At 51.4% G+C, this 18409-nt stretch overlaps 1 protein-coding gene across 2 annotated transcripts; it reads right to left on the reverse strand.

Moving 5' to 3' along the window:
* Positions 1-1736: 1736 nt before the first annotated feature.
* ARPIN (actin related protein 2/3 complex inhibitor) lies at positions 1737-15132 on the reverse strand. 2 transcript variants are annotated; one of them, XR_013395975.1, is made up of 6 exons: positions 14923-15132; positions 12922-12997; positions 10126-10258; positions 5560-5803; positions 5034-5279; positions 1737-3630 (listed from the first exon to the last, which is right to left on the reverse strand). XR_013395975.1 is itself a non-coding variant. In XM_015142998.3 (6 exons), the coding sequence occupies exons 1-6, from the start codon at positions 15012-15014 to the stop codon at positions 3622-3624; spliced, it is 681 nt and encodes a 226-aa protein (XP_014998484.1). In that variant the 5' UTR covers positions 15015-15132; the 3' UTR covers positions 1737-3621. The 2 variants fall into 2 exon arrangements, 1 of the variants encoding a protein (XP_014998484.1); XM_015142998.3 differs by having other exon boundaries at positions 5034-5197; positions 5597-5803.
* Between the last annotated feature and the right edge of the window lie 3277 nt (positions 15133-18409).

Here is an 18409-nt window from a genome sequence, read left to right on the forward strand (position 1 = left end):
CCCCTGCCAGCCACATGGGGGCCCCTGAAAGCAAGGTTTCAGCCCTGCCATATTTGCTCAGCTCCCCACAAGTGTATCTAGGAAGGCTCCTGCCCTGGCTGGGCCTGCCCTAATGCCTGAGCCAGTCCTGACCAGGGCAGGAGGTGCAGCAAAATCAGGGGCTTTGGCCTCACCATCTGCCCATGTAGATGCCCATGCAGCCTCTGAGCCACAGCAGCTTCCCATCTTCTCCCTTCATAGTCCCTAGCCCTAGGGAATAGGATTTTGCATCAGTTTCCCTACCTGCTGAGCCTGGGACCCTATTCTTTCTTTCTTTTTTTTCCTTTTTTGAGGCAGAGTCTCACTCTGTCGCCCAGCTCACTGCAACCTCTACCTGCTGGGTTCAAGAAATTCTCATGCCTCAACCTCCCAAGGCATTGGAACTACAGGCACGTGCCACCATGCCCGGCTACTTTTTGTATTTTTTGGTAGAGATGGGGTTTCACTGTGTTGGTCAGGCTGCGTTCGAACTCCTGACCTCAAGTGATCTGCTCACCTCAGCCTTCCAAAGTGCTGAGATTACAGGCGTGAGCTACTGCACCCGGCCCTGGGGCCCTGTTCTTATCATCAGCCCACTTGGTTTTCCCATCCCTAGGGAGCTGGTTTCAGTTCTCTATACTTCTTAGCCACAGGCTGGGCTCCTCCTAAACAGCAGGTCACCCAGAACCATAACATCACTACTTGTGCACCACAGCACTGCCACTCACCCAGAATCTGGGCATCATTCTTGACCCCTTCGTCTCCCCCCAGGTCCTGTTGATTTTGCCCCCTGAATGCCCCTGAAACCATTCTCTTCTTGTCATCTCCCCTGCCACTGCTATAGCCCAAACCCTCTAGCCTCTCACCCAGGCAACTGCAGCAGTCTCCTAAAGGAGCTCCTCACCTCCAGTTGCTCTGTAGTCAAGTGACCTTTGAAACATAGATCAGATCTCACTCTTCATGGTATCACTGGCTTCCAGGATGTTAAGGGTAAAGTCCCCAAATGCGTGAGGATGCCATGCCCAATCTCCAGCTTCATTTCAAACACCAGCCCCCATTCTCTGAGCTCCAGACACAATGGCCTTTCCCTTTCTGAAGCCCCTCCAAGACACCCCGCCTTTTTTGTTGCTTTAGGACCTCTCCTATTGACACACTGGGCCTCCTTGTTTGGAATGGTGACCTGTCCATATAAGTTTGCCATACCATTTGGGCACAGTGCTTTAGACAGCAGGATGTCTAAAGACACTGGGTGACTCTACCCCCAGTCAGTGTCCCGAGCTATCCTTCTGCTCAACCACCTCCCTGGCCACCCCCATGGTTGAGGTCCCAGCATGGCCTGCCTGTGAGAAAGTCCCATTCAGACACAGAACACCAGTGAAGTGGCTACCACGTCTTCTGGCCCCGTTTCCAAGACCTTTCTTAAAAGTAAGGAAGCAGGGGACAGTGGAAGGAACATAAGATTTGCTTTTGACAGCTCTGGTTTGAATCCTGATTCTGCTACTCATTAGCTGTGTGACTCTGGGCAGGTTGCTTAACCTCTCTGAGACCCTTTTCCTGCTCTGTAATATGAATAGTCCAGTAGTTAAGAATGTGGGCTTTGAAATCTGGGTGCTTGGGTGTAAATTCCTCTTGCCACTGTATACTATCCTAGAGCTCTGAGCTTTAGTCTCATGAAAAAATGGGGATAATCAGTACCTCACGGACTGTTGTGACAAGTAAGATATCGCAAGTGCTTAGCACAAGTATGAGTCATTATTATCATGGAAATCATCCAGCATTGTGTTTGACACATTAGGGGCACTCCATAATTATTAGTTCACCACCACCCTCTCTTTTCCCAAGTCAAGCAAGATCCACATGCCAAAGTCCTGATGACATGGAGACTTCAACTCCAGGTCTCTTCACAGATCTGGGTGTGGGTATACCACCCAAAAAGGCAATGTTCACGACCCAAGATAAATGGCTTCCTTCTCCTAGGAACATTGCTCAGCTGAAAGGCTGTTTACACCTGACAATAACCCAGTAAGGGTGGAGGAATTCCTTTCTGAAGATTTGCTCATTCATAAAAAGTCCTCCAGGTATAAAACAACAACAAAAAAGGTATTCTCAAAACTGTAGCCTGGCAGAGTGAGTCTGAGAGATGCAGACCAGCCAGCCACACCTAGGAACACTGTTGGCCTCTCTGGGAACGCTGTTGGCCTCTCTGGGAATGCCATCTACCAGGAAAGCAGCCAGGGATGTCAGACGACAGGAACCCCCGAGGTGGCATGGGATCAATGGGGGAATAAAGACCTGGCAACTTGGGAGGCGGGGGGAAGGTACAGGGGACACAGAGGCTTGAAGCTGGATAGTAGAGGCTACAATATGGAGTGCTAAGGAGGGGGCCGGTGGGGAAGGAAAGCAGGAAACAATGAGAACAGAGGAAGAGCCCCGCTAACTTCTCTCAGCTGCTCTGCATTTAGACAAGGGATATTCCCCATTCTGCACCAATACCAGGTCCAGTTACTCTCCGGCTGCCCTAGGGTCTCTCCCACCACCTGCCTCCAAAAACCAGGCTGCTATCCAGGGCAAGGGTCAACATGAGGCCGGGTGCGGTGGCTCACACCTGTAATCCCACCACCTTGGGAGGTGGAGGTGGGTGGATCGCTTGAGTCCAGGAACTTGAGACCAGCCTGGGCAGCACAGTGAGACCTCCATCTCTAATTTTTTTTTTTTTTTTTTTGAGACGGAGTCTCGCTGTGTCGCCCAGGCTGGAGTGCAGTGGCGCGATCTCGGCTCACTGCAAGCTCCGCCTCCCGGGTTCACGCCATTCTCCCGCCTCAGCCTTCGAGTAGCTGGGACTACAGGCGCCCGCCACCACACCAGGCTAGTTTTTTGTATTTTTTTTTTTTTTTTTTTTTTTTTTGAGACGGAGTCTCGCTCTGTCGCCCAGGCTGGAGTGCAGTGGCCGGATCTCAGCTCACTGCAAGCTCCGCCCCCCGGGTTTACGCCATTCTCCTGCCTCAGCCTCCCGAGTAGCTGGGACTACAGGCGCCCGCCACCTTGCCCGGCTAGTTTTTTGTATTTTTTAGTAGAGGCGGGGTTTCACCGTGTTAGCCAGGATGGTGTCGATCTCCTGACCTCGTGATCCGCCCGTCTCGGCCTCCCAAAGTGCTGGGATTACAGGCTTGAGCCACCGCGCCCGGCCGTTTTTTGTATTTTTAGTAGAGACGGGGTTTCACCATGTTAGTCAGGATGGTCTCGATCTCCTGACCTCATGATCCACCCGCCTCAGCCTCCCAAAGTGCTGGGATTACAGGCTTGAGCCACCACACCCGGCCTCTAATTTTTTTTTAAAGGGTCATCATGTAATGTCTAGGAAGGCTAGACTCACATGCAGGGAGGGGCCCTCCGTGAGCCACAGCATGGGGCCCCACCACCAACACAGTGGTCATGGGTTTGGTTTTAGCAGAGCTTGTTCAAAGAGTATTCCAAGGTGGCTGTGGGGAAGAACCAGGTAAGACTTGGCTGACTGTTCTCTCCAGCTCCAGAGTAGAAGTTCATGGAAGAAATTCTCAACAATGCTACAGAAGGTGCTGGTGCCCCCGGAGGCAGCCACATCCCTCAGTCATCCTGGAGAAATCCAAGGGGTAAAGAGATACAGAGAGAGCACATGTCATAAACATCGCTGCAAGTTATCAGACAAACAAGGGTTCAATCGCGTGGTACCTGCGGGGCCCATGAGTGCTTGCCTGGGCCTACCCTCATTAGAGCTGGCCTGGCAGCTCCAACAGCTCTTAGACTGTTTTTCAGTCCAAGACTTGCTTTATGAAGACAAAAAGGAATTCAGACACTCTCATCTGCGTGCCCTTGCTTTCTCTGGCAAAAATCATCTCCATCACCTAGATAGAGCATTTTTCTGTGAATTCTTTGCTTTAAATGTTCATTTTGAGGCCAGGTGTGGTGGCTTAAGCCCATAATCCCAGCACTTTGGTGGATCACCTGATGTTGGGAATTCGAGACCAGCCTGACCAACATGGAGAAACCCCGTCTCTATTGAAACTACAAAATTAGCCAGGCAAGGTGGCACATGCCTGTAATCCCAGCACTTTGGGAGGCTGAGGCAGGAGAATCACTTGAACCTGGGAGGCAAAGGTTTCAGTGACCTAAGATCACACCATTGCACTCCAGCCTGAGCAGTAAGAGTGAAACTCCATCTCGAAAAAATAAAATAAAATAATAAGTGTGCATTTGGGGGCCTTTTGACATCAATTCAACTCTTTGGGTAAAATATATTTCAGAAAAACAACTGTGAACCTGGGCAACATGGCAAGACATTGTCTCTACAAAAAATAAAAAAATTAGCCAGGCATGGTGATGCATGCCTATAGTTCCAGCTACTTTGGGAGGCTGAGGTGGGAGGATCACTTGAGCCCAGGAGTTTGAGGCTGTAGTGAGCCATGATCATGCCACTGCGCTCCAGCCTAGGCAACAGAATAAGACTCCGTCTCCAAAAAAAAGAAAAGAAATGAAAAGAAAAGCAACTGTGAATAGGCTGAGGATCAATGAGGGGACTGACTCTCAGCAAAAGAAAAACCAGTAAGGACCAGGTCAGCCATTCTCCAGACACTTCAGGCAAGCAGCCCAAACCAAAGGAGGAAAAACTACGCATTCAGTTGTTCAACTGCCTCAGCATTGTTAATATATTCACCTGAAGTAGAGATGTTTTGAGACTTAATGATCATCATTAATATCCCTCTGCACCCCCTTCTTCCTACCACTTGGGAATCTTTGGGGCATAGTTAGGTTCACAGCCACCTACAAGGAAGGTCCCAGGTTGTCATTCTTCATACCTTAAAGGAATTTTCCTGATGCTAACACACTCCCAGGTGTTTCACAGAATTCCACTAAAGCTGGGGGGTAAGATTCTTCTGTCATCTTCTCATCCTAGCCATAACCTCAACCAGTATGTACCATACTCCTGCCAGGAGATTCAACTGCACCAACACCAGGTGCACAGTTCCCCATTGACCTACCCACTCCTCGTCCTCTGCCCCGTCCCCCTGCTCTCGGATCTCCGCTGCAGCCCGCTCCGAACACTTTTGGGCCATGATGTTGTCTGTCCAGGATGCCCCTGTCTTTCCATCACCAGCGAAATTACACTTTGTCACTGTTCCAGCCTCAAGTTTGGCCAGTGAATCTGAAAGAAGAGATGAAGCTGAATGTCCTCTGTCCCTGTGGTGGAAACATAGCGAGGGCTGGGCCCATTGTGGTGGGGTCCCCTAGGCCTGAGTTAAGCCACTGTTTTTTCCAGGCCTAGATGTGGTCAGTGAATCCCTGGGTGGGACCCCCAAGGTATGGTGGGGAGAGGTCGCTCACAGGAACCATGGGATTGGGTGGCACCTGGGGATCCAGGCTGTTGAGCCTAATGGCCCTAGGGCACCTGTGCAGGGATTTAGGAGTAAATCTCCGGGGCTTGGTTGTGTCCCCACGGAGGCCAGACCTTGCCTGCTCCCATGAGCTCTAGACATTAGGGAGGCCGAAAGCTCCCATGGGCCACACAGGAATGGTGGGCCACAGTGAGGGTTGCACTGCTCACCCAGGAAGGGACCATCGCCCCGAGTCTTCAGCCGTACCCCGGCCCCCAGCTCGAGCTCCATTGCCTCCATCTCCGACTCAGGCATCCAGAATGCCACTGTGTGGTTGGGGGTGAGGCTCTCTGTCAGTGCCAGCAGCTCTGGCTTGTTGACCAGCCCCTTTAGCGCCTCGGGCGTGAGCCTGTCAGTGTCCCCCTTGGCTTCCACCTCTGCAGGCACAGAGCACAGGAGGGTCATTATCACTGTGGCAGCAAGCACTTCCGCAGGGCCTCTCAAGAGCCAGGTGAGGGCTGAGTGGTTCCAAGCTCAGTCACCCGGAGGCTGGGACTCGGTGCCCATTCTGCGAGTCCTCAACAAGGAACTCCACAGCAGAGGCGGACAGGCATGGGCTGGGGACAGGCAGCCTGGTGCAGATCTGGGCTCCACAATAACTTGGACAAGTTACATCACCTCTCTGTACCCGAAAAATAGGATAAAATCGGTACCTACCTGACAGGACTGACATGACATATAAAGGAAATAAAGCACGTAGCACAGCGCCTGGCATGTGGACGCCTCAGTGAGCGTTCATATGTTTTCACTATTCCCATCTTACAGATGAGAAAACCAAGGCTTAGAGAAGTTCAGTAATTAGCTCAAGGTCACATAGTAGTAGAGGAGGCAGGATTCAAAGCACCCCAACACAATTCCATCTTGAGACCCCGGTGGCCAGGAAGGGTTCTGTCCAAGCCCTCAGGGTCTCCTTGGCTGGGGTGAGGTCTACTGGAACCAGGAGTAAACTCTGGTAGTCCCCCTCCTCTTTCCTGTTCCTGGCAGAGTTCGTGGGGTAAGGGAGGAGTCCTAAATCCAGGTGCTGGATTAGGGGAGGGGCACTCCTGGACTGTGAAGTGGGCCCAGCCTCACAGGGCTGGGTGTTCACAAGGCCACGCCCCAGCACAGCAATCCCGGAGCTTGTCCCACAGGCTGCCTGCGCCACGCCAAGCCCAGGTGGCTGCACTTTGCTGAAGAACATCCCAGTCAACCCATGAACACATTTCATGGAGCACATTTCATTCATGGGGTACAACCTCAGCCGACCTCTGTCAGGGATGCCTTCTGGGACTGCACAGGTGGCTGCCCCCACAGGACCGCTCCATTCTCCTCAGCCCTCTGCCCGACACCGGCTAGACAGAGCATCTCACCTTCTTTGCAAGGTAACAGAAGCCATCAAGTGGGGCCTCTCACTTCCCTGACACCACTTACCTGTCAACTCACTTTTTTTTTTAGATGGAGTCTCGCTCTGTCACCCAGGCTGGAGTGCAGTGGCACAATCTCAGCTTATTGCAACCTCTGCCTCCTGGGTTTGAGCAATTCTCCTGCCTTAGCCTCCCGAATAGATGGGATTACAGGTGTGCGCCACCACACCTGGCTAATTTTTGTATTTTTGGTAGAGACGGGGTTTCACCATGTTGGCCAGGAGGGTCTCAAACTCCCAACCTCAGGTGATCCACCCACCTCAGCCTCCCAAAGTGCTGGGATTACAGGCGTGAGCCACCACGCCAAGCCATCAACTCACTTCTGACCACACAAAACATCTCCTCTTTTCTTCAGTCTCAAAGGACAGGAGGCCTCTCCTCCTGCCTCAAGCCAGCTCCTCCATCTGGGCTGCAGACCCCTTCCCACCTCCTGAGGACTTGTCTCTCTCTCCCTACTCCTTGACCTTTCCTCAAGGCCTTCCTGCATTCTGGCTTTGACACCTACTGCTCCAGACCCCATGTACCCCCACCAGAGTCACCGGTGAGCTCTTAACCGGCAAACCTCTTGGATGCTCCATATCTCAGACCTAACTAACCCTTGGGCAGTGCCTGACCCCATTGTTAGCTCCTCACGCCTGTTCCCCTTGGCTTCAAGGGGCTTTAGAGACATGACACCTTCCCCATCCCTCGGACCTTTCAGTGGTTCCATCTCCTGCTCTTCCTTCTCCATCCACCTCCCGTTGTTGCTGTTTCCCAAGACAACCTCCTGGGCCCACTTCTTTTCTCCTCCTGGGTAACTTGGTCCACTTCCATAGCTTCAATACTCTCAATGTGCTGCAGCCCAGTTCTCTCCCCAAGTTCTAGAACTGTCCTCCAAGGCCTCAGTGGACCTCTACCCAGCAGTGCTCCTGGCAACTCAAACTCGGTGTGTTCCAAACAGATCTCCTCTACACAAACCTCTCACTCCTCCATTCCCCTGAGCCTGGCACCCATGCCCAACCTCTGGTGTCATCACGACTCCTTCCTCTTCCTCCCCAATAGCCAAGCCAACAGGCCACTGTGCCTCCTCTAGCTTGAGCTGCTCCAGTCTCTGCACCCCCACTGACAGGTCCTTAATCCTGGCCTTCTTATCTCTGTCCTAGGTGACCATAACAGCTTCTTCACAGGCCTCGCTGGGCTCCAGGCTATTTGCCTCCCTGGGGATTTTCAAACACAGACCTGATCATGTCACTTGCCTACTTAAAACCACTCACTACAGGGCTGCCCTGCACCCTCGGTTAGAGCTGAGCTCCTCAGTGCCTGCTCTTCCTGCTGCCTGCCCTGCATGGCTTCTCATACCTGGGTCAGGAACTCTTCAACTTCCAGGCATTGGGCACCCTCTGCCTCTCTGAAACACCCTGCAAATCCCTGGCACCTGGCTGACCTCTGCTTATCTTTCAGGATTCAGTCCTGGTATTCCCTGCTCCAGGGCGTCCCCAGTCATGCCTGCCTGGGCTCAGCACCCTTCACAGGATCCAGGCCCAGGCCTCTCTATCTCCTCTACTGGACCGAGAACATTTCAAGTATACGACTGGGTTTTGTTCATCCCTGGACCCCTCAGTATGTGGCACAAGGGCTGGCACATGATATAGATGATCCCTAATGTTCAGAGAGTCAATGAGTAACTGAAGGTATGAATGAATAAAGTGATGGCGTCCCACTCAACCTCAAAACCTTCTCACCCAGGGGCAGACAGCAAAGAGGCCCTACCATAGACAAAATTAGGAAGAAGAACAAGATCATGGAGGGTCTGCTATGGTCAGAATGTATCCCCCAAAATTCATATGTTGACAGGAGGCTGAGGCAGGAGAATCACTTGAGCCTGAGAGGTGGAGGTTGCAGTGAGCCAAGATCGAGCCACTCACTCCAGCCTGGGTGACAGAGCCAGACTTTGTCTCAGACAGAAAAAGAAAAGAAAAGAAAAACAAAGAGACAAACTCAGCTGTCTTTCCTCCACTGACGGAGTATGGACGTAATGCCTAGAAGTAAAGTGGCCACTGAAAAGTATTATTATTATTATTATTATTATTATTACTATTATTTTTTTGAGACAGAGTCTCACTCTGTTGCCCAGGCTAGAGTGCAGTGGTGGGATCTCGGCTCACTGCAACCTCCACCTCCAGGGTTCAAGGAATTCTCTTTCCTCAGCCTCCCAAGTAGCTGGGATTACAGGCGCCTGCCACCATGCCCAGCTAATTTTTGTATTTTTAGTAGAGACGGGGTTTCACCATGTTGGCCAGGCTGGTCTCAAACTCCTGACCTCAAGTGATCCACCCACCTCGGCCTCTCAAAGTGCTGGGATTACAGGCGTGACCCACCGCACTCACCCTACAATTTTTTTAAAAAAGAAAAAAATCATACGTTGAAACTTAATCACCAACGTGATAGTATTAAGAGGTGGGTCCTTTATGAGGTGAGAAGGTCATGGCATATGAGTGGGATGAGTGCCTTTACAGAAGAGGTTGAAGACAGAGCTGCCTTGCCTTCTGCCATGTGGGACTCAGCAAGAAGGCGCCGTCTCTGAAGCACAAAGCAAGCTCTCACCAGACACCGAATCTGCTGGCACCTTGACCTTGGACTTCCCTGCCTCCAGAACTGTAAGCAAGACATTTTTGTTCTTAAGCAGGTGCGGTGGCACACACCTACAGTCCCAGCTATTCTGGAGGCTGAGGAGGGAGGATCACTTGAAGACTGTAGTGCGCTATGATTGCACCTGAGAATAGCCACTATACTCCAACCTGGGCTACATAGCAAAATCCAGCCACTAAAAATGCACAAAGAAATAAAAAATTTTTAAATTAAGAATACAATAAACAAACACATTTCTGTTGTTAATAAATCACCCAGCCTAAGCTATTTTGTTATATAACACGCATGGACTAAGAGCCCAGAACCAAATGAGGATTTGGGCAGTAAAACGGAGACCACCTAGGGCCTGGCCTGGGCTCTGCACAAAGGCAGTTAGAGCCCAAAGCCAGGTTTGTGGGTGATTCTGCCAGACACAGGAAATGGCAGGAGGTGGGAAGGCCAGCCTGCTCCCTGGGATGGAGGGGGAGGAAACGGGGATCCTCTGAGTGAATGGGAGGCAGGAAGGAGTCCAGCCCCAGGAGTGGGTGGGGAAGCCTCAGGCCACACATGGGGCTTCAGCATCAAGCAGGATGAGAAGACACTTTCCAGGGGCCAAGAGGCTCAGAAGACAAAGGCTGCCACACTGCAGGAGGGCCCTGAGGGAGGGAGGAAGGGCAGAGGATACCTACTGTAGGATGACATGAGGAAGCCCGTGTTCACCTTCCTGGTGGCGCTGAAGTTGGGCTCGATTTCATTTCCCTTGGCGTCGAATTTACGGCGATGGATGTGACCGGGCCGGATATACAGCACATAGTAGCGCTCCTGGGGCCAGGCAGACAGAGAGTGAGGGAGGCGGCCTCATCCCACAACACACACACTCTGGGCTCTGGCTGCAGCCCCGCCAACCTCACATCTACCCTGGAAGCCCACCTCAGCTCCAAAAGATGTTCAAGCTAGACAGACGCCCCAACCCCACCAAATATTTATTCATTCATGGGTTCACAAGAGCACCTGCCACATATAATGAGCCCTGCTAGAAGTTCCTAACAGGGCAAGCCCAGGGCTTCCACACAGCCAAAGACCAAGAGTATATACAGAAAACCGTAACTTGGGCTGGGCGCAGTGTCTCACGCCTGTAATCCCAGCACTCTGGGAGGCCATAGCAGGTGGATCACGAGGTCAGGAGTTCAAGACCAGCCTGACCAGCATGGGGAAACCCTGTCTCTACTAAAAATACAAAAAATTAGTCAGGCGTGGTGGCAGGTGCCTGTAATTCCAGCTACTCAGGAGGCTGAGGCCGGAGAATCGCTTGAACCCAGGAGGCAGAGGTTGCAGTGAGCCAAGATCATGCCATTGTACTCCAGCTTGGGCAACACAGCAAGATTCCGTCTCAAGAAGAAAAGAAAGAAAGAAAAGAAAGAAAAAAGAAAGAAAATCATAACTCGGCCAGGCAAGGCGGCTCATGCCTGTCATCCCAGCACTTTGGGAGGCCAAGGTGGGTGGGTCACTTGAAGTCAGGAGTTCAAGACCAGCCTGGCCAGCATGATGAAACTCTGTCTCTATCAAAAATATAAAAAATTAGCGAGGTGTGGTAGCATGCTCCTGTAATCCCAGCTACTCAGGAGGCTAAGGCAGGAGAATCGCTTGACCCCAGGAGGCGGAGGTTGCTATAAGCTGAGATCATGCCACTGTACTCCAGCCGGGGTGACATCTCAAAAAAACAAAACAAAACAAAACAAAATCCATAACCCAAGTCCGAGGACCCCAAATACCATGCAGCAGGAATGGGTACTGCCAAGGTACAATGGAAAGGGCACTGAAAAGGAGCCCTGGGTGAGGGTAGCCACTCTGCCCCTTCCAGCAGATGCAGTGCGTGGGACAAGCCACTCAGTTTCCCCATCACATGGGGATAACGCGATGTCTGTGTTTAAGAATATTATGAGGGTTCAACGAGATAACAGAAGGGCAAGCACAGTGCCAAGTGTGAAGTGTGCTGTAAATGCTATTTGCCAGTTGTTCAAGGCAGGTGGGTGAAATGCTCCCAGGGCCTGAAGAACAGGTGGCCACTTCCTGGTAGAATCAATAAAGATGAAGTCTTGGAGGGTGAGGAAGTCTGCCAACTGTGGGAATAAGAAGCCGTAGGAAGAATATTAAAAGCCTGGGACAGTATAGGAAATAAAAGTCAAGAGGCCCCTGTGCATGTTTGAGCCACACAGGGCACCTGGAGGCCTTCTGGGAGCCCAGGCTGGGAAAGCAAGTGAGCTTGGTTCAGGACAGGCCTTGAGTTGGCATTTGGAGTTTGGATTTTATCTGATGGACAAGGAATCCTGAAAAGTTTCTGAGCAGCAGTGAGACCCTCAGATATGTATTTCTGGAAAGACATTTGTCCTGTTGGCAGCAGGGCAGGGATGAGCTCTGGGGACAGCCAGAAGGCAGAGGGACAGGTGCAAGGTTTTATCAGGACAGGCTGAGGGCCCATCTGAGGTAAGCAGCCATGGAAAGAGGAAGGGAAGGCAGGGGAGGGGGAGGAATGGGCAAGGGAGGAGCCCAGTGGGACCTGGCATTGCTTTCCTGGGGAGGAGACAGTGAGGGTTCGCAGCCTGGTGGCTGGGAGGGCAACTGAACCGTCACCAGGAATGGAACTCAGAGGAGGCAAGTTTTAAGAGGGGCTAGGAGAAGGCCCTGCCTGAGGGCAGCTGAGGCAAGTAAGCCCCATATCAGCATGGAGACACTGCTGGGCTCTCCTGGGCAGGCTGGTTAGGGGCTCTGAGGGGTGTTCCCACCTGCTGACTGTGTGCTAAGGAGGGGAGGGTACAGCAAAATACCACCTGACATGAAAATAGTGCTGAGTGTTCTCGTGGGGTATAGGAGGGACATGCAGGCTCCACGTAGCACCAGGGCTCTGGCCCTACTGGAGGGGACATTTTTAGAGACCAAGGTCAGTTATAGAGACCAAGGAGATAAGGTGGTCAGCACATCTAGGTGGGGCTATTTGAAAGGGGAATGGAAAGTCAGAACTAGCACTCAGAAAAAAGACACAGGCTAGTAGTGGATGGTGAATGCCAGGTGTATCCACAGACACCTGAGATGGGGTGGTGACACGGGGCATGACCCCAGGAGGCTGAGAGGGCAAAGGCAGCCAGGACATCAACATGGGAACTGAAGCCCCAGACAGTGTCTGAGTTTACATTCAGGCAAGACTGGGGTTTATGGCCTGGTCCGCCTTCTCAGCCATGACCCAGGCTCTTCTGGCAAGAACACAGGCCCTCCCACCTGTCTGCTGCCCAACACAGCCTTAAACTATTCTGCTTCCAGCTGGTGGTCCCATTTGGCTGTAAATCTCCTGACCTACTTCCCACTTGCTTTCTAAGCCCATCAAGAATCTCCACTTATGGCACTGGAAGGACCCAGCACAAGGAGATGCCACAGTGGGTAACGACCGTGAAGTCAATGCCTTCTAGCTAGCACTGAGGAAGCATCCTCACCTTCCTGCCATGAGCGTCCAAGATGCTGTGCCGAGATACATCGATCAGTTCTCCCTCCAGCAGGACACCATCTCCCCTGGGGATGAATGGGAAAGAAAGGATAGTCGGTTCTGTCACTCCTCAGGAAATCTCACCTGTGTCTCCTATTCACCCAACCCTGAGCAGGCTGGGTATTGAGCAGTTCCCTTCCCCGTGCTTCCTACACAGGGGTCTCCAACCCTGCAAGGGTCCCAAAGGCTGGGGCATTGCCCAGATGCCAGGAGGAACCTTGTCAGGCTGTCCTAAGATCAAGTTACGGCCCCCTCCTACAAGGCCAATGGGAGTTATTGGAACCAGAGTCTCAGTCTTATCTACAAAATGGGGAGGAAAACAGCCACCTCACTCTGCTCCTCTGATGATGACACAAGATCATGTGTGTGAAGGTGTTTTGTAAGCTATTAAGTGCTTACTAAATATAAAATATTTTACTTTTTTATTGGGCCAAATGTGAGGGTAGGTATCTAAGCTGCAATAAGCTATTTTCCCTTTCCACCTGTTTTTAAACACTCTCATATTCCTGTTCTCATTCATATCCAGGTGGTCATTAATCCGAGGAAAAGGTTATTTCTGAGAGGTGAAGAACCCAAAACTCAGGAGTCTGGGACTAGCGCAAGATCACACAGTCCTTCACTGAGGGGAAGTGGACCCCTGGCTTCCTGACTCTGGTTTTCATAAAAGCAGAACCTGGAGGCTTCCTTTTTTGCATCCACAGAAATGGAGAAGGGTGGGGACAGCTGAAGATGACAGTGGAAGAGGGATGGGAGTGGGAAGTGAAAACTCTACCTAACTTGTCTCTATCCAATCCATCCCCACCCCCCCGGGCAATTATTTTTCTAAATATTTAACTGACAAAGACTATATATTCAAGGTGCACAACGCGATGATTTAAGTACACACTATGTAATGATTACCACAAATTAATGAACACACCCACCAGACCCCATGCTGTACATTAGATCCCCAGAAATTGTTTATTCTGTAACTGAAAGTTTGTACCCTTGATCATTTCCCCACCCCCATCCCCACTCCCATCCACTATCCCCTGGCAATCACTGTTCACTGCTCTACTGTTTCTTTTCTTTTGACAGAGTCTCCCTCCGTTGCCCAGGCTGGAGGGCAGTGGCACAATCTTGGCTCACTGCAACCTCCACCTCCCGGGTTCAAGCGATTCTCATACCTCAGCCTTCCAGATGGCTGGGATTACAGGTACCTGCCACCACGCCTCGCTAATTTTTGTATTTTTAGTAGAGACAGGGTTTCACCATCAGGCTGGTCTCAAACTCCTAACCTCAAGTGATCCACTTGCCTTGGCCTCCCAAAGTGCTGGGATTACAGCGGTGAACCACAGCGCCCGGTCTGTTCTGCTGTTTCTATGGTTCCACCCCTTTATAGATTCCACATACGAGATCACACAGTATTTGTCTTTCTGTGTCTGGCTTATTTCACTTAGCACAATTCTTTAGTGCAATTGTAAATGGAATGGTCCGTTCTGCCTCATAACCCTGTGACGACAGGGCCTGGCCCTCCAAATCCTCCTCACCCAGGCAGGCCCTGCTCTGGACCAGCACGCCCGCTGTTCCCGCCACAGCACGGCCAGTGTCCCTTCTGGGGCAGCGCATGAGCCTGTGCAAAAGCAGCGCGGCAAGCAGCTGGAGTTTATAGTTATGGGGGTGGGGTAGGGCCGGAGGTCGGCGTGAGGCGAAGCACAGCCTTCCGAGACCTGTCTGGGGGTCGGGACCCTCTCTCAAGGGCAGGAGGACATGCGGGGAGCTTTAAGCCGATCTGTGTCATGGGGTCGCAGGGCGGGCGCGGTGGCAGGGGCGCCGGGAGGGGTGGACTGGAGGCGGAGAGGCGGCTTTGGCAACCCCAGTTTTTCTCCACCCGCATCCCATCCCCCGATCCTGGAGCGGGGTTCGAGCCGGGGCAGATGAGGCCGACCCGAGGCCGTGCGCCCAGGCCTACCCCTGGTGGGCGGAGGGGTCCCAGGCCCCTGGTAGCCGGACGCTCTGCACCGCCTTGTTCCGAAGCGCGCCGTCGTGGTAGATGCGGCTCATTCTCCCGACCGCCCAGGCACCCGCGCACAGAGCCGGCGCACCGGGCTGGGGGCGCGGCGCGGGAAGCGCTGCAGGACGCGCTGGGGACCAGCGATTCCCAGCCGGCGGATCCGGGAATGGCGCGGCCCGGCCCTCCGGCGTTCCTCGGCGGGATTTAAAGGGACCGAGCTCCATTCCTGCCCGCCAGGCCGCGCGCGGCAGGGGTTGGGCTTCCGGGAGGACCCTGGCTGGGGGCTTAGCACAGTGGGGCAGAAAGGCCATGCCTTTCTCTTGTCTCTCTCTCTTCCTCATTCCTAGAGGAAGATTCCTGCCCCAGCACACGCAACAAGGGAAATTGAGGCCCCGAGATCCTATTAAAGAAGATCCTTTGTAGGATTAGCCCGTGAAGGATGGGTTTCTGGGAAGCAGGAATGGAGAACAGCCACTGGGGAGAATTGGGTGGTCAGCTTAGAAGCTGTCCGTTATGCCCTGCCGGCGGCCCTACAATGGCTGAGTCAGGCATCCCAGGGATCTGTGACCAGGGAGCTGGGGCATGGGTGTCAGAACAGAGACGCCTAAGTTTGAATCCCAGCTGTGAGCTTGGGCAAGATCCTCAACCTCTCTGAGCCCATGCTTCTTCCTCTGTAAAATGGGGTCGGTATCAGGAGGATTGTAAAGTTTAACGAGCTCACTCTTTTTACAAATAGCATTTACAAATAGCATTTTACAAATAGCATTGCCCTCCCTCCTTCTTCCCGCACAGCTCCTGAACTCCTCCCTGGTCCCACAGTGCCCTTTGCCCAAGTATGTCATAGTCCATAGGTGCATTTTCCAAGCCTGGTACAGGAGATTCTTCTGACCCTGGGATTGCTGAAGAATCTTGTTCTTCTGTTTGGTTTCTTCGTGCCAGACCTCGGGGCAGGTGGGCCCATTCAGGGAGGCCAGGTGTAACCCCGGTGGGGGTGGGGCGGCATTTAAAGGGGGTGGTGGCCAGGCAGATGCCTAGGAGTCCAGCATGAGCTGTCAATGTTGGAAGAAGCAAGCACTTTCTCCCTTCCCTGCTACACACACACACACACACACACACACCCCATGACTTTCTTGGGTCCTAGGCACTTTTGTTTTCAAGGGACCCTTTCTCCATTAAAAATTTTTTAGGCCGGGCGCGGTGGCTCAAGCCTGTAATCCCAGCACTTTGGGAGGCCGAGACGGGTGGATCACGAGGTCAGGAGATCGAGACCATCCTGGTGAACACAGTGAAACCCCGTCTCTACTAAAACTACAAAAAACTAGCCGGGCGAGGTGGCGGGCGCCTGTAGTCCCAGCTACTCGGGAGGCTGAGGCAGGAGAATGGCGTGAACCCGGGAGGCGGAGCTTGCAGTGAGCTGAGATCAGGCCACTGCACTCCAGCCTGGGCGACAGAGCGAGACTCCGTCTCAAAAAAAAAAAAAAAATTTTTTTTTAAATTATATCTTACCACTGGGTTGGCATAAAGATGAATATATGAATTTTATATATTTTATTTTATTTTTTTGAGACAGAGTCTTGGTATATTGCCCAGGCTGGAGTGTGGTGGTGCAATCTTGGCTGACTGTAACCTTTGTCTCCCAGGTTCTAGTGATTCTCCTGCCTCAGCCTCCCGAGTAGGTGGGATTACAGGCACTCACCACCACACCCGACTAATTTTTGTATTTTTAGTAGAGATGGGGTTTCACCATGTTGGCCAGCCTGGTCTCAAACTCCTGACCTCATGTAATCTGCCTGCCTTGGCCTCCCAAAGTGCTAGGATTACAGGCCTGAGCCACTGCTCCTGGCCTGATGTATTTTCTTCAACCTAAACATATATATATTTTTTTCTGCATACAATCATCCATTACTAAACATATTTTTAGGAAGAAAGAGCACCTGTAGTCCCAGCTACTCAGGAGGCCGAAGTGGGAGGATCACTTGAGCCCAGAAGTTTGAGTCCAGCCTAGACAACATAGCAAAACTCTGTCTATTAAAAAAAAAAATTAATGAAATTAAATGTAAATTTCAAAAGAATAAAAACATTTTGTGGACCACTAAAAGTATGATGGGCCTAATGGATGAATCAGTTCCACTCCTATCTGGCCTACCTGGCTGCCTGGTATATGTCTGAGAAGGAAAAACATAGAAAAGCCCTACTGGAAAGCCCCTCTGGGCAGAACTGTCCCTTGGCCCTCTCTGCTCAAAACCCTCCAGCTGCTCCCAGCCAGCTGGCTAGCATGCCCTCCTCCTCTTTCCCCTTTCTGTGTCACGTTCCCCCTCACTGTGGCTCCAACTCTGAATAGCCATCTATGGTCGCCACTAACCACATGTGACTACTTAAATTTAGATTCTAATTGATTAAACCTAAATAAAATGTAAAACTCGATTCCTCACTTTCACTAGCCACATTTTGAAGTGCTCAATAGCAATGTGTGTTTAGCGACTACAAGACACAGAACATTTCTTCGTTGCAGAACATTCTATTGGACAGGGCTGCTCTACATCCTCTCAGGAAGAGTCATCTGCTTATTAGGCTCTGCAACTTCACCCCATCAGCACGATCTGCAAGCCAGGCACCAGCAAGACAGAGGAACCCAAAAGAACAAAAGGAAAATTTTGGAAAGGTTTTGACATTTATTTCCTAAAAAGCATCAATCATCATGGGAAAAAAACCCCAGAATTTTGTTGGACTTTCTTACATGTATTTTGCAGTTTAATAATGTCTCTATATTAAATTATAAACTACAAGGTACCATGGAGACAGTATCAAGTCATCTTCGATTAACACCATTCAACATTCGATTCCTACACTAACTCCCCTTGCTTTGATTTCTTCATCATCATCAAACTTTCTAAAATGTCCAGTTTTTTGTTGTTTTTTGTTTTCTTGAGGCAGAGTCTCACTTTGTCACTCAGGCTAGAGTGCAGTGGTGCAATCTTGGTTTACTGCAACCTCTGCGATTCTCCCACCTCAGCCTCCCAAGTAGCTGGGATTATAAGCGTGCACCACCACGTGCAGCTAATTTTTTTTTTTTTTTTTTTTTTTTTTTGAGATGGAGTCTTGCTCTGTCACCAGGCTGGAATACAATGGCGCGATCTTGACTCACTGCAACCTCTGCCTTCTGGGTTCAAGCGATTCTCGTGCCTCAGCCTCTCGAGTAGCTGGGATTACAGGCATGAGCCACCATGCCCAGATAATTTTTGTATTTTTAGTAGAGACAAGGTTTCACCATGTTGGCCAAGATGGTTTCAATCTCCTGACCTCAGGTGATCCGCCCACCTCAGCCTCCCAAACTGCTGGGATTACAGGTGTGAACCAGGGCGTCCGGCCCTCTTTTTTTTTTTTTTTTTTAAATTGTTAGCTTAAACAAATTTACAGCTACAGATGCCTAAGCTTTGGGCCTCTC

This window comes from Macaca mulatta, chromosome 7, assembly GCF_049350105.2.
Source record: "Macaca mulatta isolate MMU2019108-1 chromosome 7, T2T-MMU8v2.0, whole genome shotgun sequence".
Taxonomy (NCBI): domain Eukaryota; kingdom Metazoa; phylum Chordata; class Mammalia; order Primates; family Cercopithecidae; genus Macaca; species Macaca mulatta.

Coding starts and splice junctions, on each gene's coding strand:
- ARPIN (XM_015142998.3), bottom strand. CDS start 15,014: ATGAGCCGCATCTACCACGACGGCGCGCTTCGGAACAAGGCGGTGCAG. Junction 10,259..12,921: donor TGGACGCTCATGGCAGGAAG/GTGAGGATGCTT, acceptor GCCTGGCCCCAG/GAGCGCTACTATGTGCTGTA. Junction 5,804..10,125: donor CTTCCTCATGTCATCCTACA/GTAGGTATCCTC, acceptor CTGTGCCTGCAG/AGGTGGAAGCCAAGGGGGAC.